Source organism: Manis pentadactyla, chromosome 12 (genome assembly GCF_030020395.1).
Source record: "Manis pentadactyla isolate mManPen7 chromosome 12, mManPen7.hap1, whole genome shotgun sequence".
NCBI lineage: Eukaryota > Metazoa > Chordata > Mammalia > Pholidota > Manidae > Manis > Manis pentadactyla.
Window position 1 is genome coordinate 106,870,645 of NC_080030.1, and position 26,944 is coordinate 106,897,588.

The 26,944-nt window shown below is 43.6% G+C and overlaps 1 protein-coding gene across 4 annotated transcripts in view; it reads left to right on the forward strand.

The window, feature by feature from the left end:
- The window catches only part of CRYBG1 (crystallin beta-gamma domain containing 1), a 149,615-nt gene that overhangs the window by 111,127 nt on the left and 11,544 nt on the right, over positions 1 to 26,944 (forward strand). For 3 of the 4 annotated variants that reach the window (XM_057489460.1, XM_057489459.1, XM_036902877.2), the window contains 13 exons: positions 4,042 to 4,089; positions 4,177 to 4,295; positions 5,708 to 5,873; positions 7,909 to 8,048; positions 14,206 to 14,332; positions 15,885 to 15,920; positions 16,625 to 16,782; positions 17,495 to 17,621; positions 17,717 to 17,862; positions 22,964 to 23,090; positions 23,289 to 23,321; positions 24,494 to 24,606; positions 26,032 to 26,161. In XM_057489460.1, coding sequence (XP_057345443.1) covers positions 4,042 to 4,089; positions 4,177 to 4,295; positions 5,708 to 5,873; positions 7,909 to 8,048; positions 14,206 to 14,332; positions 15,885 to 15,920; positions 16,625 to 16,782; positions 17,495 to 17,621; positions 17,717 to 17,862; positions 22,964 to 23,090; positions 23,289 to 23,321; positions 24,494 to 24,606; positions 26,032 to 26,161 — 1,470 coding nt within the window. Of the gene's footprint in view, positions 1 to 4,041; positions 4,090 to 4,176; positions 4,296 to 5,707; positions 5,874 to 7,908; positions 8,049 to 14,205; positions 14,333 to 15,884; positions 15,921 to 16,624; positions 16,783 to 17,494; positions 17,622 to 17,716; positions 17,945 to 22,963; positions 23,091 to 23,288; positions 23,322 to 24,493; positions 24,607 to 26,031; positions 26,162 to 26,944 lie in introns of those variants that run through there. The other variant, XR_008992894.1, reaches the window with a different exon arrangement.

The window sequence follows — 26,944 nt, forward strand, 5'->3', positions numbered from 1 at the left end:
TGCCTTTATATTTAAAATTATTGAGGACCCCAAAAAGCCTTTCTTCACAGGGGTTCTGCCTATCCAAATTTATTATAAAAACTCACACTAAAGAAAATGTAAAACACCAGAACACACAGGCACACATTGCATTAGCCGTCAGATCACAGCAGTGATGCCATCACGTCATGGACCCTCTGGAAAATTCCACTGTACCCTGTGAGAGAAAGAGAGTGAAAGAGGCAAATACCTCTTCTCATGAAAAAAGTTTTGACTTCAGGGACTCCCTGAAAGTATCTTGGGTAGCCGCCCCCCCCACACCAGGATTCCCCAGGCCACAGTTTGAGAACCACTGCTGTAAACAAACAAAACAATCAGTCTTTAGCTCTCAGAAATCGTAGGATTTTTAAATATTTTTGTCAACCACAAAATTGCCCTGGGCCACCTTCCTGTCATTGCTGCCTTATTCTCTCTGCCCTTAGGTCAGTTCTCTTATCTCACAAGGGGCCGATGGGTCTGACAACAGACTGTTTCGCTGTGGAATCAATTGGTAAACCACGCCCAGTGGAGTAAAGTGAATACTCTCCCTAGGCGTTTCTATGATTAGAATTTTGTTTCTTTAGCTGCTGGGCTTTGTTGACTATATGACTATTCTATCTTTAATGTCTTACCTGAATTTTGTTTTAAATGTCAGGCTTTTTTAGCTTTTCTACTTCTAATGTGTATACATATAAGAATATGACATTTTGATTTCTACTAATGCCTCCCTGAGGTCTTCCTATGATTTTCAGGCACATTCCACTCTGGCATAATCCACGAGTGATCAGATCAAAGGCCCTCCTTGGAATAGCTGTCCTGGGCAGCATTGAATGAGGTCCATGTTTTATAATATTTTCACATGTGCAATTACTGTTTTTATTACCTTTGCATTTCTGGTTTGACTGGTCTTGTTAGATGGTCTTGAAAATGATTAGTTTTGGAGCCATATAAAAATGTATTTTGTTCATCATAAAGAGAGGATTAAGTATTCCATGTGTAATGTATGCTGTGAAATATACCATAAACACTTTTTATTTAGACTACTCATGCAGTGTGATGGTAGATGTTACTATGAAAAAACAATAGATTCAGACAAGGTGTGTTTATGAACACATAAAATTGATTCAGCTCCTTCTGGCTAAGTGATTAAAACATTACAGTTTCTCTTTATTTGAGATAATAATGAGATTGTTGGAATTACAGTCTCTTAGCTGAGTTCTTACTCTGTGAACTGACATAAAACATGGGTCTGAGTGTTGGGCCCTGAATTTTCTAGATTGGTGAGAATATCCTGGGCATTTCAATGAGAAGAAATTGAAGTGGCAAATTCCAACAGAGGTTAAAAAACAAAAAGCTCTGACTAGCCTAGACTCAAGAGACTTTTTTTTTTTTTTTTTTTAGATAATTATTTTTTATTGAAGGGTAGTTGACACACAGTATTACATTACATTAGTTTCAGGTGTACAACACAGTGATTCAACATTTATATACATGATAATTCTAAGTACCAGCTATCACCATACCAAGTTGTTACAATATTTTGACTATATTCCTTATGCTATACATTACATCCCGGTTGCTTATTTATTTTACAATTGGAAGTGTGTACTTTTTCTTGGTTGTTGTTGTTAGGGCATCTCTCATATTTATTGATCAAATGGTTGTTAACAACAATAAAATTCTGTATAGGGGAGTCAATGCTCAATGCACAATCATTAATCCACCCCAAGCCTAATTTTCGTCAGTCTCCAATCTTCTGAAGCATAACGAACAAGTTCTTACATGGAGAACAAATTCTTACATAGTGAATAAGTTACATGGTGAACAGTACAAGGGCAGTCATCACAGAAACTTTTGGTTTTGCTCATGCATTATGAACTATAAACAGTCAGTTCAAATATGAATACACATTTGATTTTTATACTTGATTTATATGTGGATACCACATTTCTCTCTTTATTATTTTTAATAAGATGCTGAAGTGGTAGGTAGATACAACATAAAGGTAGAAAACAGAGCTTAGTGCTGTAAGAGAGCAAATGTAGATGATCAGGTGTGTGCCTGTAGACTATGTGTTAATCCAAGCTAGACAAGGGCAATAAAACATCCACATATGCAGAAGATTTCTCTCAGAACAGGGGGGGTGAGGTTCTAAGCCTCACCTCTGTTGATCCCCAATTTCTCACCTGGTGACCCCCCTGCGACTGTGCCTGTCTTAGGTTGTTCCTCCCTTGAGGAATCTTACCCGTCTCTGGCTAACCAGTCATCTTCCGGGGCCATACAGGGAAATGTTAAGTTGGTAAGTGAGAGAGAAGCCTTATTGTTTGAAATGGTTAGCTTTTTATTTCTTTGCATATTTATGCCCTGTGGCTTCTATGCCCAGCATTTGTCTTGAGGTATCTTTACCACTTGGAGGAGTTATGATACTCGGTAAATTTGATATGAGGCACGAATTCTATTTAAGAATTCGTTGTAATTAGGAAGGAAGAAGAAAAGCTATAGAAGTAGCAGGCGGGAGAAAACATGGGAAGATTGATTATTTCTTTGACATATCTTCTTGTAGAGTAACTTCAGCATGTATATATTTTAAGCTACTACTTAAATTGCGCACACACATTAACATAATAGGAGTATAGTTACATAACCAAAGCATACCTGTAATTACCAGCCATCTCCAGTGAAACCAAGAAAACCAGTTAGGCACCCTAGGCATTTGTGAAAACTTATCAATGATATGATGGTTATTATCTAACTGAATTTGAATAGTTTGAGAAAAATCAGACAAATTAAAACAACCCATTCCTGGGCACTGTTCACATCCCATATGTTCTTTTAACAGTAAATAGTCTGTAGTTGTAAGATTTTGGAGCGCTACAATTTGCACTTCTCCTAATTCTTGGTTGAGTTCCAACAGTATTGATCCAGTCAAATTTGTTGTTTTACTGTATGCACAGGCCAGCTTAGATATCTCCTTCATTCCCATGGCAAGTCCAGGAGCTGGTGGGATGAGTGCATCTACAGCTGTAGCAGTGCGTGGATCTTTGTTGGGGTTTTTTGATGATCATCTTCTGGCATGAGTCTTCCAGAGAGTGCTGATGTTGGAAGTTCTCTTTCATATCGTATCTTAGTTCATTTTCGGGGTAGCCCAGTTAGACTTTGATCTACTGTATAAACGCAAAGAGACCCTTTGCCTACACTTTTATATGCCCTTTATACCCTTGTGTAGAACTCGTTGGAGGTCACCACCTAGGAACTGCATTTTTTTTTTTTTTTAATCATTAATCTACACTTACATGACGAATACTTACGAATACTTTGTTTACTAGGCTCTCCCCTATACCAGGTCCCCCCTATATACTCCTTTACAGTCACTGTCCATCAGCGTAGCAACCTGTTGTAGAATCACTACTTGTCTTCTCTGTGTTGTACAGCCCTCCCCTTTCTCCCACCCCGCTATGGATGCTAATCTTAATACCCCCCTACTTCTCCCCCCCTTATCCCTCCCTACCCACCCATTCTCCCCAGTCCCTTTCCCTTTGGTACCTGTTAGTCCATTCTTGAGTTCTGTGATTCTGCTGCTGTTTTGTTCCTTCAGTTTTTCCTTTGTTCTTATATTCCACAGATGAGTGAAATCATTTGGTATTTCTCTTTCTCTGCTTGGCTTGTTTCACTGAGCAAAATACCCTCCAGCTCCATCCATGTTGCTGCAAATGGTTGGATTTGCCCTTTTCTTATGGCTGAGTAGTATTCCATTGTGTATATGTACCACATCTTCTTTATCCATTCATCTATCGATGGACATTTAGGTTGCTTCCAATTCTTGGCTATTGTAAATAGTGCTGCGATAAACATAGGGGTTCAAGAGACTTTTAATACAACTTTGGCATGTTTCAAAACTGATAAACTAAGGCAAATACGATGTTATCTAAAGGGTCTTGGGAGGAGAAAAGAGGAATTGTCTTAACATAAATACTGTTATGCAGTATTTCATTATTTGTTGTGTTTTTGTTCAATTGATTACAGACACTTCGAGGAATTGTCCAAAATAAAATCAACCCCCGACCTGGAAAGGTGAGGTCATTTTCTATCTCTCGTCCAGATTTTATTGTGGTCTGATAGAATACAACAATGTGGGCCGCCATGGGCCCTGTCTTGCAGGTAGTGATATACAGCGAGCCGGGCGCCTCTGAGCCGTGCGCGGAAGCTTTCACTGACGTCCAGGATTGCACCCCTTGGGCCCTCTCTCCTGTGATACTTGTCAAGGTTGTCAGAGGATGGTAAGGAGGCACTTTGAGTTCCTGACTTTCAGGGTTTGTGTTTTACATGTTTCATGGCCTCTTAGTCCTTCATGATTATTTAAAATCATTCCTTTAGCTGTCTGTGTAAAGGGAAGAAAATACTGGTCATGGTGAGTATTGACAGAAATTCCTAAGAAATACAGTTTTGAATTATGTTTCTGATTTGGGGCTGATGCATGTTTATGCTAGAAAAATCAGGAAAATGCATCAGTACAAGCTTCTTTTTCCCTTATATCCCCATATAACATTGTTTTGGACTAATGGATATCAGAATCCATAATATACTTCTGGTTTATGAATTTTCAGTGAGGTTGGTAAGAACTATAGTAGTCATATTGGTAGAATTTTTTAAAAGACATGTCAGAGGACTAACCTGAAACTTACTTTCCAACTTTTTGACAACAGATCATTTTGATTAAGTAAAGAAGTTGGTGAAAAGAATTGTTTTATCAGCTTAATTGCTTCTAGGAAATACACAGGAATTGAATTAAGAAAAACAAGTTTTTAAAAAATCGCTGCCTGGCATAAATATTTATCTTATCTTTGGTACCTGTTTATAAACTTGCTGGTAGTGTCCCAGACATTTGTGTTTTAAAAAATCAGTAAACTTTTCTTTGCTTTCCACTTGATTAAGTATGTAGCATCTTTCCTATTAGGTTTCAGATGTTTTAATATCTTTTTTATATATTCAACATATTCTTTAGAAAAATAAAATCAATTTTTTTCCTAAATTTGAAGACTGAAACTAACATTGAAAACCAATTTTGCAGAATGATTTTGTTTTTGATGGAATATAGAATAGTACTTCTTTCTTTCTTTTTTCCCCAACTTCTGCTGGCTTCTCTCCTTTCTTGAAAGCATAAGCCTTTCAGAGCAGCCCTGTCATATATCCACATGAGGCCTCCTTTAGGGTTTGGATACTGATGGGAAGGATATTTTAAAAATGTAAATTAAAAAAATCTCTTTAACATGCAAATTGTTCTTTGTGTCAATCTACCCATTGAAGGGGCTCGAAAATACAAGTCCCTCTAAGAGAAGTGTCTTCTACATATATAAGGGGAATTTAAAAGTCCATTTACCTCATGTGGTACATGTACAAGTCTCTACTAACTGGCAATTCTATAGAGCATCAGTACCTCTGCAATATTCATATTGATAGCCGGAAGTTCTCCAAGACCCTGACAGTTATTGCATTATCAGAAGCTTAGTTATACACAGAAAATTTTAGTTGTGGAGAGCATTTATGCATTTTAATTGCTAGAGAGTTGGACTTATGAATACATAAGACATATGAAAGGCAGGTAGGCAGAGAGGCTATTACCAGAATATTTGAGTAATTTAAACCTCTCTTACCAAGACTGACTAATAGTTTTGTTGTGTTTTATTCTTAGCTGGATTTTGTATGAGAAACCAAATTTTGAAGGGCACTCCATCCCCTTAGAAGAAGGAGAATTGGAACTCTCTGGTCTCTGGGGTATAGACGATATTTTGGAAAAAAATGATGAGGTGGAGTCAGTGAAGCCCGTGGTGATTGGTTCAATTAGACACGTGGTCCAGGTAGGTCATGGGAAAACCAGAATTTATTCATTCACCCAGCAAATATTTACTGAATGCCCAGGATGACGCCTACTTTGAGAAAAAAAGTTCATTTTATGAAATAAGTGATTGGGGAAAATACTTGATTGGGGTTTTGTGGATATGTTTTCTGTATTTGGACACTTCAGATAAATAGAAAAGAAACGTTCTAACTGGTTAGTCATTTTTTTCACAATATATCCTAAAGATTATTTTCTCACTCCTGGCCCTCTATCCCCATCTCTGAATGTACTTTATTTAATATCTGCTTTTGATGAGTTCTGTATGAACAGGTTTTTCTTTTACTTAGTTTTTTTGGTTACTCTGTGATTTCTGGTTACCTTGAGTAGCTTATAGGAGTTCTAGTTTGGAAAAATAAACAATCCAAAAATAATTCGTTTGATAGTTCAACTGTGGGGTTTCATGTCGGTTTAAAAGAAGAAGTATCTGAGGCTACTTTATGGATTGGGTACAATTTCATGTTTCTCGCTTCTTGTGAGGAAGTTGCATCATTCTTACTTTGTGGCTTTTGGGATTTGGTGATTCTTTACGTTTTACATGTAAGTCATGGTACCTTCCACGTGGAAAAATAGAAACCCTGTTTGTAGAATAGCGACGGGCGTTGGGGTGCCTTGGGGAAAAAAGGAATGCTCTCAAGTGAGAATGAGTAAGAATGAGTAACAGTGTTTGGCAGAGGAAAATGTCATTTGTTTTCCTTGGCCAACATTTCCGAGTTGCTTTGATGATCCCTGTATTCTAAATGATCAGTCTTTCAGTTTTAAGCACATAATGTGATTAACCTTAAGTAATTCATAAGGAACTCCATTTCAAAATGTCACAGTTAGTGCACTAATTTGCCTGCAGTTTTTATTTATTGGTCATAAAGCAACGTTCAGAGATACCCAGAAACCACTCTCATAAAGTGTCCTTCCTTCATTTTTCTGAATCTGAATCCTCTACTCCACCTCGGCCGTGTCCTAACTGGCTTTTCCCGCAGCTGTGATCATAATACATCCAAGGCTCTTGCTGTTTCTTTGCACTTAGCACTGAAGCCTTAGTCCTTTTCTGTGTGAACATTTTTGTGCATTTAATCATTTATAAATTTATTTCCTTGGGGTGAATTTTTCTGAATGGTGTCATGCTTAAAGGGTAAGAATGCTTTTATGGCTCCTGCTATATCATGGATTTTTTTTTTAATCAACTGTGTTCATAGTTTCTTGAGACATGAACATAAATCACAACAAATATTCACAGAGGTCACGTTTTTTGTTCATTAAATTTGTCCCTTTGGTAATGTTTGCAAGAGCCTTCCCTCAACTAACCCAAGGGTTCGTGTTTCCTTTGTACCTCAGTTTATCTAGCTCAGCACCATAGAGGTTCAATAAATAGCCGATTATCTCTTAGGCACTCAGCCAGGATGGGCCAGTTAGAGTGTCTGTGGACCATGGATAGGCAGGGCATGGAACAGAGACTAAAGTGCAGACTTGGAGGTCACCTGAATGCACCTTGGTTTAACAGCTTTACAGTTTAACCATTTTACAGGCTTTACCAGTCACTGCCAAACCTGCACGGTAGAGGGCTGGTCGTATTCAAGGGCGCCACCACAGGGCACTTATGGGTGCAAAAAACAGGTGGGGACCAGTCTCTGCACTCGGATGGTCGCCTTGGAGCAAAGGCACTAAGACGGTCACCAGGTCAAGACATTTTTTCAGTGAGGATGAGAGAAATAGATATGTTCCCAAACTCTCCTCGAGTTCATTTCTTCATCTTTGTTTGTGATCTTTGCTCGAACACACACACACACACACACACACACACACACACACACGTGTGACTGAAGCAACGTACCTGCCCCCCAAGGACCGTCTGCAATCAAGGTTGTGGGCAAAGCAGGAACGGGATAAAATGGCAGGTGTCTGTGCATTGTATGTGTGTATTGAACGCTTATTTTTATTTGAAAATATAACTTCCTGTGGAATCAGATACATGGTGTAATTATTACTTTTTTTTTTCTCAGGATTACAGAGTTAGTCAAATTGACTTATTTACTGAACCAGAAGGGTTAGGACTCCTCAATTCCTACTTTGATGATACTGAGGAACTGCAGGGGTTTGGCTTCATGCAGAAGACTTGTTCCATTAAAGTACATTGGGGCACGTAAGTGTTTTATTTCAAATATTCGCTTATTTTGAGCGTGGTACTGGAAAGGAGACTTAAGATATTCAGTCTCTTATTGTCCTGTTAAGTAATTATTTACTACAAAAAGGTTGTTTTTTTTTTTACAAGGCACTTAAAATTCTGACTCTTTTGTGCCTATTTTACTGTGTTTCAGCCCTCTCATAAGCAATCACAATTTCTAGGAGGAAGTGCAGGGGTAAAAACTGCATTTTTAATGTAGGTTTTTCCTTATCACAGAGGAGCCCGATTCATTCAGAGCTGAGTTGTAGATCTCACCTTCACAGCAATGAACCCAAAGCTGTGGCCCTGACATTGCAGGTGGGATGGAGGCCGGCACACAGGGCACTTCCTTTCACATTGTCACACAATGCTCTCCAGAGCCCCTTAGGGATGTTGGTCCCACAAGTCACAGGAAACTGCAAGAGTATTTTGAAGGAAACAGGAATTTTTCAGATAGGGGAGAAATTAAAGGAAGGAAGGCAGGCTGCGGCGCTGGCACTGGGGTTCAGGGACCTAACGCGGTGTGCGCAGCCCAGGGCAGGGGCTTTATGTTCTATGGAAAAGCTCCTTTTACGGTTTTATTTTTGTGTATGTTTTCTAATACATAATATTTTCAACAGTAATATACAGAATTTGTAAATATCATATATTCAGAAAATGTTCAAAAGTTTTTACCAATGGGATATACATAAGACAATACAAACGTAATGTGTCCGATGGTAAATACTACACGAAATATAAATTAGAGAGGGACAGTGGTGGTGATGTTTTAGATAGATCAGGAAAGGTCTCTGGGGACATTTAAGCAGAGACCAAGAGGAAGGGAGGGAGTCAGGCCGGGGATATGTGAGGGGGGAGGGCCAGGAGGAGCGGCCTGGGTTGAGGGCGGGCTTGCAGGGTCCTGCTGGGCCTGCTGGGGGCACAGTAGGAGGTCAGGGTGGAGCAGAATGACCTAGGACGGTGAAGGAAGGGAGGTCTCGTGTCTGGTCAGGCTACTTAGGCCTTGTGGGGTATTTAGGTTACTCAAAGGGACATGGGAAATCACTGGGGGATTTTGATCTAACTTGTATTTTAGGAAGATCACTCTAGCTGCTGTGTAGAAAATAGACTGTACAGAGGCAAGGGTGGAAACAGAGAAACCAGCCAGGAGGCAGCTGCAGTCACGTAGGCAAGGGGTTCAGGGGCCGAGGCAGCGTGATAATGCTGGTGAGAGACGGTCAGATTCTGCATGCGTTTTGAAGGTAGAACTGATGTTTGCTGACAGACGGCGTGAGTGCTGTGAGGGGCCGAGAAACGCCCAGGGTTTGGGACCCGCACTGGGGCAGGTTAGGAGAGAGAGCGAGGCTCAGGTGTTCAGTTTTAGGGAAGCTAAGTGGACACGCCAACTGGACATGCAAGAAATCAGGAAGGCGGCTGGACGGATCTGTGAGACTGAAGTTCAGGAGGAAGGCTGGAGATGTAGAGTTGGGACTCATCACAAGGAGAAGGTTTTTAAACCATGTTCTGGATGAAATCTCCTAGGGAGTTGGTGTAAAGAGCAGAGAAGCCATCTGAATCTTGGGTACTCTTATATCTAGAGATTGGGAAGAAAAGGAAGAATCTGAACAAAAGAAAATGTCTTGTCTCTTGCTGTCTTTAATTTTTCCCATCAAAGAGATCTATATGCCCTTTTCCTTACAGTGTTAAGTTGAGAAACATCACCTTCCTAAGGAAAGAATGAAACAGGCATCTGCCATAATATTTTAATCTCAGTGTCTAAAAGTTTCATGACTCAGGCTTGGGCTGCGTTGAAGCGTAATGGGCTGCACTTTAATAAGGCCCCTTAGCTTTACAGTAAGTTTACATTTATCTCATGGGCGGCGGTGACAGACCTGTCGGAGCGTACAGTGTATGATATGCTCGCATGGGGATGGACAGCTCTTTGCTGCCTGTTCATTTCTGCTGCCGTTAGGCTAACAGAAAGCTGCCTTCGATGTCATTTCAAAGTTTGGACTCATTAAACTTGGCCGGTCAGCTTTGGGACCTGGTCAGTAGTAGTTTCATGGACCTGCACGGGGAGTCCTGATGGGCGAGGTGAACCGCTCGGTGCCTGAACTCACGGCTTCTGCTGGCGCGCCCGCCCTCTGAGCTGCCGTTAGGGAGTCCTTTGCTGTGTGAGGGACTTTCTTAGATTCCCTTTGGGGGTTTATTCCAGAGCCTGTTCCCTGTGGGCCGGGCCCTCCTGCACAGACACAGAGTAAGGGTATTACTCGGCAGATTCTTATCTGGGAACCTGAGTAATTTCTCAATAAATTTTCCTTTCAGATCCTGTTGAATAGAATTTGTTTGTAAATCTTTGTTTTCAAAGCTGGCTAGTGCTTGCACCCATTCCCCCAGAGGTAACGGCATATCTTTTCTGGGGGGTATATTTCTAACAAACACAAACAAAAGATTTTAGAACTTCCAGGGGAGCATAAGGAGCGTCTGTCCCAACATCAGTATTTAGCCAAGGAAAACAGGCTTTGACCAGTTTCTCAAGGTGAGATTGGGTGTTAGAATGCAGGTGTTCTGAAGTCAAGAGATATTTTTTTAATAGCCAAATATTCCTTGATCAGTTTTATTATGAAATACTTGATATATACAGAAGAATATCTATATAGCTGTGAATTATGAACCCCAGTAATAAAACAAACCCCCATGTGCGCACCACCCAACTTAGGACCTCAGCATTATAAACACTGCTGTAGCCCCCCCCGGCCCCATCCCCCTGACTCCCCCACACAGATAGCTTCTCTCTGGAATTTTCTGTTTTCCTCATGCCCTTATTTTACAGCTTCACCCTATAGTATCTGTCCCTGCACTATTTTAGTTGTGTGTGTTTTTGAACTTCATAAAAAATATTATCAAAATTCTCTGTGGCGCATTCCTTTTTCTCTACATTGTTACTAAGATTACCCATGTTGATAATTTATTCTTTTTTGTTGCTATACAATATTCACCATGTATATTTCTTTAAGGACTATAATGTCTCAGAGCCCAACTTTTTATTCTGAAAGTTTCAGGCATACACAAAAGCAGAAAGAATAACCCAGTGAACCCACATATATCCTCTACTTAGAGTTTTGCCATATTTATCTTTTTTCCTGAGCCCTTGAAGGTGAGTTGCAAATATCACAGCCTTCATTCATATATACTTTGGCCTGAAACTCTTTATAATGGTGTTTTCCTGCATAACTATCATTATCCACACCAAAGAAAATTAACAATATGTCCACAATAATATCTAATCTATAGCCCATACTAAATTCAGTTGTTTTAGGAAAAACTTATATAGATTACTAATCAGGATCCAGTCAAGGTTCATATAAATATATTGGGTTGCTCTGTCTCTTTAAGTCTCTTTTAATCTCTAAAGTGCCCTGCGTTGTTTCCCATGCCACGACTTTTTGAAGCATTTAGCTCAGCTGTCTTAGAGAACGTGCCACATTCTGGAGTTGTCTCCGAGTGTTTCCTTATGTCTCATTTAACTTGTTCCTCTGTCACTTGAACTTGCTGTACATGAGGGGTTGGGTCTAGAGGTGCGATCAGGTGCGGACTGAACGGTTTTGGAAGGGCTGCCTCGTGGGTGGCGCCGTGTGCTGACTGGCTTCCCATTAACTGTACCAAGTTTGACTGCTTGGTTTCCATCCTACCTTCCACATCTCTCCATTGAAATAACACTGCCTTGAAGATCATTTCCTCCTCTCCCGATGGCCTCATGAATAATGTATCTTGTTGGAATCGAATTTAGGAAAAATGAACCATGCTCTGTCTATGAGGTGTCAAATTCCAAAGTCTACTGAACAGTCCTAAAAATGTCTGCATGCCCAACAAGCCCTTAGCAAGCACGCACCAAGGACGCGGTCACAGAGCGGCCGTCTGTTCAAGTGTGTTGGCTTACGTGGTCAGCTTTTTTAACACGTTTAACCAGTTCCCCTTTACCCCAAATTACCTTCCTTCTGTAAATGTTATGGGACTAAATCATGTGCTTTAAGGAAAGTGAAATGTTCTATATCAGATGAGTAAATCCCCTCAAAACTCCAACTATAGGAGCAAAGACTTAAGGAAAGTACTTCAGTGCGCAGCATTTCAGTGTCCCAGAGCCGCTTGCTTATGAGCCATGCACTGTGTGTGTGAAGAATTCAGCCCGTTCACTTGTGGGAGTCTGGCTTTGAGGCCTGTTGGCCGTCAGCCTAATAGCACAATTGATGAGGAGCTGCTGTTACTTAGTTAGGGCGTGAAATCGGTGTCAGTGTGCCTGGGAGAGCTTTGAGCTCCAAAAATATGTAATGCATCCTTGACGGCCATGCATAAGCAAAAGGAGATTTAAAGGACCCCATTCCTTAGCCTCTGTTTTCGTGTGGCTTAGGGCATTGCAGCGGTATTTAAAAGATAAGCCTTTTTCCCCTTTACGATAGTTTTTTTTGAAGCATATATAACATTTGTACAAAATGGGAAATGGGGCACAACAAATTATAAGTGTGTAAGCTGAGTCAATTTTCAAAGTGTCACCGTCGTCCAGATCAAGAAACAGCATGACCAGTGTCTCAGAGCCCCCCGCCCCTGCTCCTGCCCCCTCCTGGTTGTCCCCTTGTCCCCACTGCAGCGGTTGTCCTGCCTCCCAACCCTGTGGATTGGTTTTGGTCCCGCCCGCGTACACCACACACAGCCTCCCAGCGTTCACGTGTGTGTTGATAGGTCTCTAGTGTGGTTTTTGTTTTTTTTTTAATTCTTTTTACATCTTTAATGAAATCACTTCCCCTTGCAACACCAAATTTTTTTTCTGGTCAGAGAGAGGGCTCAGTATCAGATCTAGTGTGGTTTTAACTGTACATTCCTGTGTAATTAGCGAGTCTACAGAAGTTACTGATTTATCCAGGGGAATCTTTTAACACAAACCATCACCAAAAATTTGCCCTTGGACCAAAAGAGAAAAAAGCGAAGAGGGTGAATCAGACTCATTTTGCTGGTAAGATCTCACTTCAGCCGTCTTCTTGGCCTCTGTTCTGGGGGGTTCGCCCCCACCCAGGATGCGTTAGGAAGACTAACAAAGAATTGGGGAGCGTAAGTCATCCCCAGGGGTTCAGTATTTGTTTATGAAGGGGGTATACTAACACCTTTCTTATGTAAAAGTTACTTCTCCAGCAACCTCACCTTCCCAGAACCCTCCTCAAGAACCAAGAAATTGAGAAGCCTGTCGAGTCTTCAGAGACGGTCCTAGCAGGCAGTTTCTGGCTCCCTGGTTTCTAGCACCCAGGGGGAGGGTGGGGCTGCTGGTTCTCTGACACAATTGAAGTGACAGCTGACAAGCCTCATCAGAGGGCGTGGTATTGAAGAGCCGTAAAAATCAGACCCAAGAGCTCAAGAAGCTTTGTGGCCTTGGGAACGAGCAGCGTTACAGACCTTAAAAGCCCCGAGGACACGTCTGTGCACCAGGGCATGCTCACAGTGATGACCTGGAGTCCTGGTGAAGAACAAACTGTGTGCACCCCCTGGGGTGAGGTGACCTGTGGTCAAAAACTGATGAGGAGCCTGGCTATGGAGGCCGCGGGGGTCAGCCCTGCATTTGCAGCTTGCAGCTGTGCAGCCCTGGGGCTCCTCTGTAAAATGGGAGCAAGGTTATTCCTTCCTCAGAGCGTCGTTTTAAGGACTGGGTGGAATTTGGGGTGGCATTCCTTGTAAGCTCTGGGTGGATGTCAGCTGTTACAAATTTTTGATACAATGACAAATGAGTAGATGGAACATCCTAGCCTTTGGTTACAATGTTGCCTTTTAAGACAAAGCTGAGGTCTCCGAGCTAGGACCTCTCTAAATACATGAAGTACAAGATAACCACTTTTATTATGATAGAGATATTTATGCTTTAAAGCAATTCATGGTAGAAATTAAGTGGACAAAGCCAGGCCCGAGACAAGCAAAACATCAAGAAGAGAGCAGCAGGCGGTGGCTTATTCCTCTTCTGGTTTGGCGCCGCTCTGATGGCGAAGCATGCCCGTGCCTCTTCCAGATCCATAATACCCTCTCCTGTTCTTTTCCTCTCTCTTTGGTGGGGTCCTGGGTAACACTGAAGGAAGTGGTGAACGGTCTCTCTGTCTTTTCTTTCTGTGTGCTCATTCAGATGGCTGATTTATGAAGAACCTGGGTTTCAGGGTGTCCCTTTTATCCTGGAACCTGGCGAATACCCTGACTTATCCTTCTGGGACACACAAGAAGCGTACATCGGATCCATGCGGCCTATGAAAATGGTAAAATGAAATCTGCGAGGTGTTCTTGGAGCCAGCGATTCCTCACCAGCTGGGCGCTGATAATCCCCAGGCTGTGGCTTGGAAGCAGTGAGGCAGGCTTCTTAAACAAATGTGTGCTCATTGAGGGAGAAATCGTAGGAAGGAGAGAAATCATAGAAAGGGGGGAAGCCCCCGCGCTCCGCCGTCGAGGCATTGTCAGCCTCGCGGAGCCACAGGTGTGCACAAAGCTTCGGCCAAGGGCAGGCTTCAGCAGGGAAGGAAGTAAAGCGTAAACCTTTGTGGACAAACAGGGGGAGGGGGACGTGAAGCCCAGTGTGCCGGTGACATGACCGAGAAGTGGGGTACTGGGTCATGGTGAATTAGGATGGCATTAGAAGCCAAGCAGGATTGTTTAGATGGTGACGTGAGAGAGCGCACTGCACAGCCAGCAGAGCTGGGAAAGGGTAGGGCACGCGAGGGCGACCCCACTGTAGTGCCCGGAGGCTAGGCTGGGCGGCAGCTCGGGTGCTCTGGCACCAGATGTCGTCGGAATGAGTTTCCTCCCAAGCACTGGCCTTTGAAAGGAGCCTGGGCTTCCGCCCCGGCCCTCCTCCCGTATTGGGCTCTGCTCTTCTGCTGGACTCTAAGCCGGGGCGGGATCCAGGCTGCGCCTTTGTCCCCGTGTTGAGCACAGGCGCTCCCTCCATCCCCGTGGCACCAGTGAGGCTCTCGTTACAGACGAGCTTCTGGGATTCCGCTCTGCGGTTGTCTCCCACAGTCAGTTTGAAACGAATCAGAAAGTCAGGAAGATAATTTTTTATCTTAATTTTACCCCTCTGGACAAAGCTTGTGGTTTAATTATCTTCATGTTTGCTGGTCTTAATGCAAGTGATTTGGGGCTCTTTTCTGAAATTAAATCCACTTTCAAAGAGCAAAGTTATATTAGATTTATGAACGTAGGAAAGAATTGCCCCAGGTTTTGAAGGCAGTTTTAAAATAATTTACAGTGAAGTGTATGACATTCAAAAAAGATACTTTTGAAAAGGGGACTTACAGTGATGCCTCCTTATCCACAGGGGACACTTCCCAGGACCCCCCGTGGATACCTGACACGTGCTGCCCCCTGTATTTACTATATTTTTTCTATACATACATACCTCTGATTAAGTTTTCTCTATGAATTAGGTATAATATGAGATCAGCAACAGTAACCAATAGTAAAATAGAACAATTATAACAATATACTGTAAGGAAAGTTATATAAATGGGGTCTCTTTCTCTTAAAATATCTTATGGTACTTAAGTCACTTTCCTTGTTGTGATGACGTGAGGTGATAAAATGCCTCCGATGAGATGACGTGCAGATTCGGCCGCGAAACTCCACTTTAGGCTGCCTCCCGCGCGTCCCCGTCTGCACTGCTGGTGATTTTAGAGCTGTCTCGGTGTATGTGAGAGCAAACCAGGAGTAAAGACGCTGAGGTTTGATGGCTTAACCAGAAGCTGCCGTGGGTGAAATACATGTAATATGTCAGTGCAAAAACCGTTTTTCTTACTATGTTATTTATCTCTTCAGGGTGGCCGAAAAGTTGAATTTCCTACAGACCCAAAGGTAAAAAAATAACATATGTTTGAATTTTATTCCCACTTCATCTCCACACAGATAATATTTGTGTGATTTTATATATCTGCCTCTATAAAACACACTTGCAGCCAAAGGAAGTCCCAGCTTACACGCGGCATCCTTCAGGCCAAGAGGTACATTAACGGCACTGGTCATCGTGAACAGACTGTGTACCCATGGCTCAAAGGCCCGTTGTCGTATCAGGTGTATAAGTCATGGCTGTGTGTACTAATTGCAGGGCCTGCTGTTGATTGCCAGTTAGTTAGGGCAAAACTTTCTTTTTAAGACAACTTCTCTCTACTCCAAAATGCTCTTTCTGCTATTTTTACTTTGCACACCTATGACACATAGGTTGATCTAGTGTTTGTTTCATTTGAAAGCAATGTAGAATACCTTGGTTCCTAAGTTGGATCTTGGCAGAGTTCTAAACATCAGTTCTAGACACTGAACAAAAACCAGTTATTTATAAACTGTCTTTTGAACCTTAGCTTTGGGTTTTACCATATCAGGAAAAAAACTCTTGATTTTTAAAATCATATTAAGAGACATGGTTGTTTAGTTAATTTTTAGAAATATTAGAAAATGTTCATTTGTGTTCTAAGACTTAGTGCCATTAAATGGTTGATGTAATAATTAGCTATTGAGGTCTTTAACTTCTTACACATTACTGGTATATGTCATTTCTGCTACAGGTAGTTATTTACGAAAAGCCTTTCTTTGAAGGAAAATGTATGGAACTAGAAACAGAAATGTATAATTTTACTGTGGAAGGAGCTGGAACAGAAGAAGGAAGTGGAGATGAATGTTTGCCATTCACGTCAGTGGGATCGATGAAAGTTCTGCGAAGCATGTAAGTAGATACGCGTGACCTGCAAAGATCTCTCTTTTAGTTTTCTTTTGATAACGTGATAAACATACCTTCCTCCTCCATTCCCTCCCCACTACAAAGACAACATTCCAGATTGTATCGTAGAGCGACTTCAAACATGTTCTCAGTCGGTTGGGACCTGGATTTGACCAAACAGCTTGAGGGACTAGTTTGGGGTCAGTCAGCCGCGCAGGGCTGATAAATTAGCCAATCCAGATTGGTCGTATCTACACTTTTGTTTATTAAGAGTATATTCCGAACTATAGGACTGTTAGTTTGCATTCTGTTTTTTTATGATCTTATTTTGAACTTTATAGACCTTACTGATTCCCTCTAGAAGTATACACTGAAGGTAATCTTGCAAATAACCATAAATATATACAACTTAATTACTGTTCAGAGAAGTTTATCCACATTTGTTTGCTGAAGCTCTTTTGAGTCAGTTCTTACTAAATACACACACACTCCCCTATATAGTCCTTTACAGAACGTCGATGTTACGTTTCTCAGGTTGTCGTCTTGGGGCCATTCTGTTAGTCTGTGAAATCGTAGAGGAGAATTCCCGTAGTCATTGTGCACAAGTCCGCGTCCAGCTTTGTGACTATTTGTATTTGTTGATGAAACTGCTGTGTGGATGACAATGTCTTTGACATTCCTGAAAGTCACTCCCCCTTTCCTGTTGCTTCTGCCGCAGCTGGGTGGCTTATGAGAAGCCTGGATTTACGGGTCACCAGTATTTGCTGGAAGAGGGAGAATACAAGGACTGGAAGGACTGGGGGGGTCACAACGGAGACCTGCAGTCTCTACGACCTATATCAAGTGTAAGTTGAAAAAAAAAAGCAAAGCTATCGGCTAATTGGTCTTTTTTGGATACTCAATGACTTGCCTTTGAACTTTGAATTTTTTTTCTCAATAGGATTTTTCAAATGCTCACATGATAATGTACAGTGAAAAAAACTTTGGATCCAAAGGTTCCAGTATTGATGTATTAGGAATTGTTGCTAATTTAAAGGAGACCGGATATGGATTGAAGACACAGTCTATTAATGTGCTGAGTGGAGTGTAAGTGAAATGACCCAGTCAGGATCGGAGACACGGGTTCACCTGGTTTTGAGCCTCTGACACGGAGTAGAACATGTAGTGTGTATGTGTTTATATATATATATATATATATATATATATATATATATATATATATATATAGTAGCATATATGTATAATTAATAGAATATGTGTATATGTAAGTATCTCAACAACTAAACATTAAATCAGCCATTTAATACATATTTCCACCATATTTTCATAACTACTTTTTGACCTCTTTCTCCTATGATCTTTTTCTCACATGGAACTTATCATTGGAGGGAAAATCTTGAGGTCCACCTCCGTGTCAGTCCACGTGAAGAGAGCTCTTGGGTGTCTCATGATGGGAATCAAATAACAATAGTGACCTGACCTTAGAGGCCTGAGGTCAGGACAAAGCCCTGTCCGACCTTCCCGTGGTCCTGCACCTGCTTCTTTCTTCTTCTTCACTATTATTTTGACATAAGACTAATTGTTTCGGTGTACCTGGAGTTGGCAGTTATATGCTTCATTAATGCTAAAGTAAGTTTTTATTGAAAGATGATCAGTCAAGACTCCTTGGGATGCAAGTGACTACAAGCCAACTTAAATTGGCATAAGAGGTAAAAACAGAGTTTATTGGCCTGTGTAACCAAAAAGTCCCGGAGAAGCTTTGCCTCATTCATGGCTGGACACAGGGGTTCAGCCTCATGGACTTGGTCTGCATCTCGACTGGGCTTTTTTCTGTGTTGGCCTCGCTCTAAGCAGCCCCTTCCATCTGGGGGGCCTGTGGCAGCATCCTGGGGTCTTGCGTTCTCCCACCTCACTGCTTCCAGTGGAAGGAGTTACTCTCTCCTAAGGAAGTTCCGGGTTTGACTTTGACTCTGAATGCTTGGGTCGTGTGTGCCCGTCTGAAGCAATCACTGTAGCCGAGGAGGTGGCCGTCTGTGCCTGTTATGGGCCCGTCCCTGGAGCTGAGACGTGCGGTCAGGCCCGTAGGAGCCACGTATATGTGACCGCGGTGGGTAGTTCCCAAGAGCATCAGAAAGAATGGGCCAGAGGCCGGATGGGCCAAAACAGATGTCTGTGAACAGGAGTTACCCGATTATTCTCAGGATCCCAGCCAACGTCAGCTATAGTTTATTGTGAGAGTGTTCTCAAATGGTTACATGAAATCGTTTGACAGCGGTTCTGTTGGAAGTGTCTGATGTTAAATTTTTTTATGTCATGAGTAACATAGATTATTTGAATCATTCTAACTTCAACTCTGTTGTGTTTCATGGGGCTGCTGCACGCCGTTAGTCATGTTCAAATCCTGGCGAAGGTGGTTGTTTATGGCACCGTCTTGGCAGGACACCAGGGAAGGTTTGGGTCTCCCATTCCTAACAGAAATGCCTTCTACTGAGTCCCGGTCTAGAGCCCTGATGTTTTAGAAATCTGCCATAGACGAAAGGCATGGTGTTGCAGAAGTCATCTGAAATGTTGCTGTGGCTCGTTACTATTTTAGACTGCCTTTAAAGTTAATTATTTAAAAGAAAAATGGTGACCGACTCAATCTGGGGAACCGGCCGTGCAGTTTGATACCCATCAGGTGTGTTGGCTGCGTTAGAGCGCAGCCAGGCACCCTCACAGAGGAAGCAGAGGGACGGCGGCTAGAACCCTTGGGGCATTTACGTAAGTCCTCTTGTTGGTGCAGATAGAATTGTGCCCAGAGCCAACCTTTTTCACCCAGCTCTTGTTTACTTGAAATCTGTTTCCTTTATAAAATGTTGCTTTGGGGTGTTTCTCTTTTTACTCATTTCTAGTTGCATTTCCTGGCTTAGGCTTTTTCTGCTGGTGGCAGTTGGGTTTGGGTCTGGAGGAAGTCACAGGGAGGTGTGCACACGCGTGCACTCCCCTCTGTTTCCGCTCTGATTCTGTGGTTGTGGGAGGGTTTCTGTGTTTACCAGAGGCAGCTGCTTCCTCGTATTTCATTTAGTTGGTCTTTTGACAAATATTTATTGAGGTCTATTATGTGCAAGGCATTTTATTATGTCCTCAAAGAAGTAACCGTATTTATATAAACATAGTTATTGCTACAAAAGACGTAGAGGTGAAATGCTTTTGGAATCCACAGCAGAGAGAGACTCAATTCCAGTTTGGACCCAGGAAGGCTCTGAGGAGGCAGCCCTGGAGCTGGGCCTCGTGAGCGGAGGCTGAGGGGGGCCCCCGTGGGAGGGGAAGACCAGCCCGTCCGTCCTCCATCGTTTCAAAGAAAAACAATGTTAGTACTTTATTCTTATCGGTAGATAGCATTTCAGTTTGGTTCTTTATTTCTTAGTATGGAACTCAAAGTCAGAAAAAAACCTTCCTGAGCTTCTTGCTCTGTGGGAGTGCCTCCCGGAGGTCCACTGTCCTGGGGGCCCCGGATACCCTGGTGGCCAGGAGCTCTGCGGCAGGGCTGGCCTTCAGGGGTGGGGGTGCCCCGGACCCAGTAACTGCGCCTCCAGGAGCTGCGTTCCATTTCTTAATGTGACCACAGAAGCCCCTTACACGGCCTGCTGATCCATCTCCAGTTTTCTTTTATGCTTTTGCTCAAATTGTAGAAGAGAGGGCTAATTTTTTAAGACTAAAAGCAAAAGTGGAGTTTTTCTAGAGGCCAGTTAAAAGAACAAAAGTGCTGCTGGTTTACATTATCCTTTTCCGCGGAGGGCGCCTTGCCCCGCCACCCGTGAACCCTGAGCAGTGGCCCCCGGGGCTGCGGCCGGCCAGTGGCTGTCCCCCTGCCGCTCCCCAACCCCCACCGGGCTCCCCGAGGGGGGTGCTGGCTGGTGGGTACAGTGTGCATGTGGGCAAGGCCAGGGGGGTTCTTCAGCTGATGTCTCATGAGTAAGTTACAGAGATGCCGGTGGCTCTCAGATCTGAGTTTGGGGGTTTTTACCCTCACGTTCGCAGGTGATTCATCTGGGGCTGCATCTTAGAAGGAAAACACCATGGCTGTCAGGTCAGGCAACACCTTAGTAAATGTGTTTCTTGTTTTAACTCTAGTGAATTAGATAGGCTTACCTGGGTGTTAAGTGTTTCCTTACAAGTCATTTATTTTCTTTTATAAGGAAAAAACTCACACTTGTTAGTAAAAAAATTTAAAAGTCGAGGGCGAAGCCTCCTGCAGGCAGGCTCAGTGCTGCGCCCCTGCTCCATCCTGTCTCCCCCTCCCCTCCCGCTTTGCTCCTGCCGACCCCTGAAGTCACACAGCCAAGCAAAGAGGCCTGGGGGTGCTCTGTCCTCCTCGGGGTTACAGGCCAGAGCCCCACCAGGAAGGCGTTTTTGTGACACGGCAAACTTTGATTCTCCTCTCTCTCATTGGGAAGTTCTGGTGTCTGTGGTTCTGTAGTTTCTGGGTTCCTTGGAGTAGATTTTCTGCTGTGCAGATGCCCCCCCCCGCCCGGGCAGTGCCCTGGGCTCCGGCTCTGCCATCGCCTCCAGTCCCAGGCTGCGGGAGCAGAGGCAGCACCGGGCCCTGCGGCCAGGAACCGTGCGCGGTGTCAGCACTGGGATCCTGGCTGCCTCCCTTTCTCACAAATCAACAAAACCTTCACTGGTTAAGGGACCTCTTCAAAGTCACCCAAAAGTTAATGCCAGGTCTCCTAATTCCTCACTTGAAATGTGAAAGAATGGGGTTTTTAAAATTGCCAGTGAGGTCCTGAAGTGGGGAGCAGAATTCCCTGAAACAGTGGCCGGTGCTTAGAGCACTGTCTCCGCTCAGATGGTCGGAAGGGGGTGTGCAGGTGTCAGCTGCCACAAGCCACTGGCCACTTGAGATTTTTCCAGGTCCTTTTTCTCCTTGATGGCTGATCATTGCCTAATAATAACTTGAGGTTTTGGTTAAGTGGAGCCCTTTAGAGAGTGAAAGCATAACCTGCTCTGACTATGAAGGGCGTGGACTGTTTTCAGTCTGGCTTAGGACCCAAGCGCAGGGGAGGCTACAGGGCCAGCGGTCAGGTCACGAGCAAAGAGCCTCAGGAGACCCAGCTGTGGGCTCGGTCACCCCTGGTGCCGCCTGTGACCCCGACCAGCCCCTTTCCTTCCAGAGCACACACCTGAAGGAACCCCGTGTGATGCGCCTCCCCCACCTGGAAACCGGGGAGGCCACGGGTTGTGTCTGTGTCCTCCCTGGGCCCAGAGCTCTGCCACCACGTACGTGGTCAGGGGCTAGTCAGTGCGGGTTGGGTGGTGAGTGGTTCACTTTGCTGTGTCTTTAGGTTTTCCCATTTTAGAAGAAGGGAAAACCAGTACCTCCCTAGAAGATTAAATGTGTTCAAGGATGAAAGGCAATTCCAGAAAGTTCTGCGTATATAACACAAGCATATAGGTGTTATTCCTTTAAATGGGAGAGAATCAGTGACGAATGAATAATTAACTGAGGAGGAGACCCCGAGTTCCCTCTTGAATGTAACAAAATCGAAAACCTTTCTTCCCCTCAAATACTTTGGAAACGCCCCGACAAGCTGGTGTTGATTGTCCCAAGTGTCGATCATTTAAAAGATAACAAAGGAAACCTTTCCAAAAGAGGTTTGTCTTTGGCATTTCTCAGGAGTTTGTTCAATCCTGCTTATTACACTGTCGTGGCAGGTTAGAAATCCTGTGTGAAACAAGATTATGATTGCTGAACTTTTTTTAAAAAAGCATTTCTTCTGTCAACATTTTTTCCCACTGTGGTTTGTTTGGTAATAGAGACACAGCAGCCTGATATCTTTCTGGAAAATATATTTTAATGTGGATGACAAAGAGAAGTCTTACTTATTAAAAGAACTTTTACCGGGAGTCCTAGAATAGAATCAGAAAGGAATGTCCCCACTGGAGCTCCTCTGGGAAGTGGGATCTGATAAGCAAGAACAGCAAACGGTTCAGGGAAAAACACCCTTTCACTCGCCTCTTTGACTGTCATACAGACAAATCCGTCTGTCCCTAAAAGATTAATGGGGAGTCAGAAAAATTAAGATAACTTATTAGTAAAACAGAGGGAACCAGAGTGATTCATACTTGCCCAAACGTGTGTGGCAGCATGTTTACTGTTGGGCAAACTGCGAACTGTAACGAGTCGGCTTGTTTCTCCCCTTAGATGGGTGGCCTATGAAAACCCTGACTTCACGGGAGAGCAGTATGTCCTGGATAAAGGCTTTTATACCAGCTTCGAGGACTGGGGAGGCAAGAATTATAAGATCTCTTCTGTTCAACCCATATGTCTGGTAAGGAGTTGTATTTTTCTATGAGAATATGTAATTGGATTTCCTTAATCTGCACTTGTGGCCCACGTCACACTTAATGCTACAGACACTATTCCGAGGTTATTTTTAACAGTAACTGCTAATAATGATCTGGAAGAAAAGAACTTTTTCAAGATGTCTGCTCTCATTTTCTTTTCTCTTCCCTTTAAACATCTTTAGGATTCTTTCACTGGCCCAAGGAGACGGAATCAGGTAACTATATTTTGTAACTAGGGACCTTCCATTGAAAAGCTGAATTTACGTGTAAAATGTCAGACATCTGGGACATTTTCTTGGTTTTACTGATTCTTACACCCCAAAGCATAACTGTATTTTAAAATTAGATTTAAGCTTAACTTTAACGCTTGATAGCTTTGACCCATATCTAAATATTTCTTATAAAGGGCTTTTATTATTTAAAGTTGAATTTTATATCATTTATATTAGATTAGAGTTTACGTTAATATGCTAAGAGTAGTATTTCAAACAATATATATAGTTACTGTGGTAAACCGTACAGTGAATTCTCATATTTACTGTGACTGCATTAGACAAGTCATTTTCCCGAACCATTTGAGAGTGACTACTGATGGGATGATCCATCACTACCAAATACTTCGTTTCTTCTTTAGTTTTTTTATTTTTAATTGAAGCAGAGTTGACAAATACATAATACTAGTTTCAGGGGTATGACATAGTGATTCAATGTCTACATATATTATGAAATGCTAACCATGCTAAGTGTAGTTACCATCTGTCACCATACAAAGTTATTACAATATTATTAACTCTGTGCCATCTGCTAGACAAACATGTTATATGGTCTCTTTTATATGGCCTCTCACTCAAGCCTTTGAATGCTGTCTACATCAACTGACATATGACATCTGTTACTTAGACTATTTAATGGACGTGTTCGGACAGCCCTAATTATAAAGGCACAAACACCACCAGAGCTCCTTTACTAGCATACGCAGGATTGTAACAAGTCAGCAAGTATCTTCCGCTGAGGGGGAGGAGAACTATACTGTGTGTCCAAAATACAGTTTCTTGTAAATGTTAGAACTGATGAATAATTACTTTTGGCCACAAAGAAGCTTTAAAATGCCTTGCAGCTTGTTACGACAGGGCGTTCTATAGAAAGGTGCCTCTACTGTTGAATTGTCCTTTGATGTCTTAAATTAAGTTAAATAATCATGAATGGCGCAGCCCAAGTATTTTTAATTGATCGTTAATGTATAAGTAGAAAATTAAAGGGTTTGTAAAATTCATGCCAGTTTACTGAACAAGAGTTACCAGGTCGTGTTTGGGTCATCATTTCAAAGGGTGAATGAGTTAATGTGTTAAGGAAAATAATTTTATGTGTTCTGTTTACTTTTTGAAAGATTCAACTGTTTTCAGAAACACAGTTTCAAGGTCGCAGTCAAAGTTTTGAAGAAACAACAAGTCATATTGGTGATTCATTGCCTACCAAGTCCTGCAGAGTTTTGGGGGGCAGGTAGGCACACAGCGGATCGGCAGAGCCTAGTCACCGGGGGTGGGGTGGGCAGGGGGGCACTGGACATCAGAGGACCTAGAGATCAGCGTAGGTTGAGAAGGTTGGAAATCACTTCACTGTGCAATGGGATTCAGACCAGTTCTCTACCTGCAGGCCTGTCCCATCACCTTCAAGGGATCCTAGAAACTCTAAGGTGCCTCCTAAGGTAGATTTTTTACAGATAGGTAGAAGGATAGGGATTCTGCATGACAGGCAGGTGTGCGGCTGGAGTGGAGCTGGTGTGTGTGCTGGCCGGGGGCTCCGCCCTCTCTAGCTGGGACAGCTTTGCACTGGGGAGGGGGAAGCAAGTTTGCACAGGGAGGGTGGGGTCCGGGCATGAAGGCCCCACTTATGCACGTGCATTTAGACAGACACGCAGGAGATGCCAGATGGGAAGGCTGGGGGGGCTCAGAGCTACCCCAAAAAGATTAGTTTCCCCAGAAGCTTTTCAGTGCGCAGAGCCCAGGGTCAGGGAGACCTGGTCAGGGAAGCCCTTAGAGCAGCCTGGGTGAGAAGGGATGAGGAATTAAGTCTGCTAATAGTAATCAGAGGGCCTTTCATCACACAGGCCTTTATGGTCTGCGCAGCACGATCACATCATTTAGCTCTGCAAAGTGGGAAGAACGCTGGCTGTGCATTCAAACAAACGGACTGACGGTGAAGCGTCTCTGTGCTTCCGCCCCTGCCCCAGTTCCTCTCCATCCCCAGTCCTGCTTCAGTCATTACTACCAGATGTGCTCTTTTGTTGTGCATTTGCTGTCTGCCTGTAAACTTCAAGACAGCAGGGACTTTTGATCTGCTGTCCTACCCCCAGCAACACAAACCTGTAGCACAATTCATCCTCAATAAGCATTTGCTGGAAAAAAAAGAAACAAAAACAAAAAACCCACCCCTTCTAGGGAAGCGTGTGCATCACCTTTTTGTCACCAATGCTGAGGCCCAGAGAGGGCCTTGTGACTTGTCTAAGTCACTTGGGTGTTTCGATGCCTGGCCCAGTGTAGAGGTGTTGGAAATGAGCATAAAAGAGTGAGAGACATTTTGGGAGGAAATCAGTAAAGTCAGGTGAACTCGAGGGCCCGACAAAACTACACTGGCTGGAAAAGGTGACCCTCAGGGCAGGAGCCAGGAATGCCAGAAGGCGAGAGGTGAACACTTGGGTGAGGTCACAGAGAAGGAAGTCCTATTCCCAGGTGCAGAGTTAGCGACTGACTCGATTTGAAGGTGAACGTGCCAGGGTGGAGCGCAGTAAATATGCCAGACATTGGAAGGAAACACGCTGTTGGCACCGGGCCCTGAGCTTACTGATAGCAGGGCGCCCCTGAGGGGCTCGCTCCCAGAGGGGTCCTCACGCTGCCTGCTGTGTATGTGCGGTTTCTCCTCCCGTAGCTGGGTCGCCTACGACGGAGAGGATTTCTCCGGTAACCAGTACGTGCTGGAGGAAGGCCACTATCCCTGTCCCTCCGCGATGGGATGCCCGCCTGGAGCGGCGTTCAAGTCTCTTCGTTTCATCCATGTTGTAAGTATGTCAGCGTGAGTGCGGCCGCAGGGCTGGGCGGTGCACCAGCCGACGGGCACCCGGAGGAGACCAGAGGTAGCCTTACTCGGCGCCTTACGTCGGGGCGGTGCAGCTTTCCATCCTGGAACGTTTGATGTCATGTTAGATCCTCAATGTAGGAATTGTTCTCGTTTGCCATTTTCTCAGCTTCAGGAGCGGAGTGGTGAGGCGGTCGTGGCGTCCGGTCCCCCAGGCTTGGTTCCGGGTCCCTCCGTCTTGTTTGTTTCCACTTCATTCCTGAGCCGCCTCCTCCACGCCCCTTTACAGGCACCCATTCTGATGGGTTTCACATGCAGCTTGGATTACTTGTAAAGTGCTTTTTAAAAGATGGTATATAGGCTTTTAATTTGTTTGCAGTATTATGCTGTGATTCTCATTGTTACACCCATAACACGGTACTTAGATTTAAAAACTGTACGGGCTGTCCCTTGTGCTGTTTGCGCGTCTAGTGTGTTGGTTCTGACTGCCGCAAGAGTTCCATCTCCGTGTTTTACTTATCCTCACATGTGCGCCCCTGCGGGCCTGGGTGGGCGTCTCTTGGGCCCAGGGGGACCGGCTGGAGTTCAGCTGCCTGAGTTTGCAGTTTCACTCAGTTCTGCCAAATGCCACCGCGTTAGAGTCTTGCTGGCTGCACGTGGGCTTCCTGTTTCCGCCATCATGGCCATTTCTGAGTATTCCTTACTTCCTAACTTCTGTAATTGCGAAGGAGTTAGGGTAGAAAGTCACCTCGTGGTGTTAATTTGT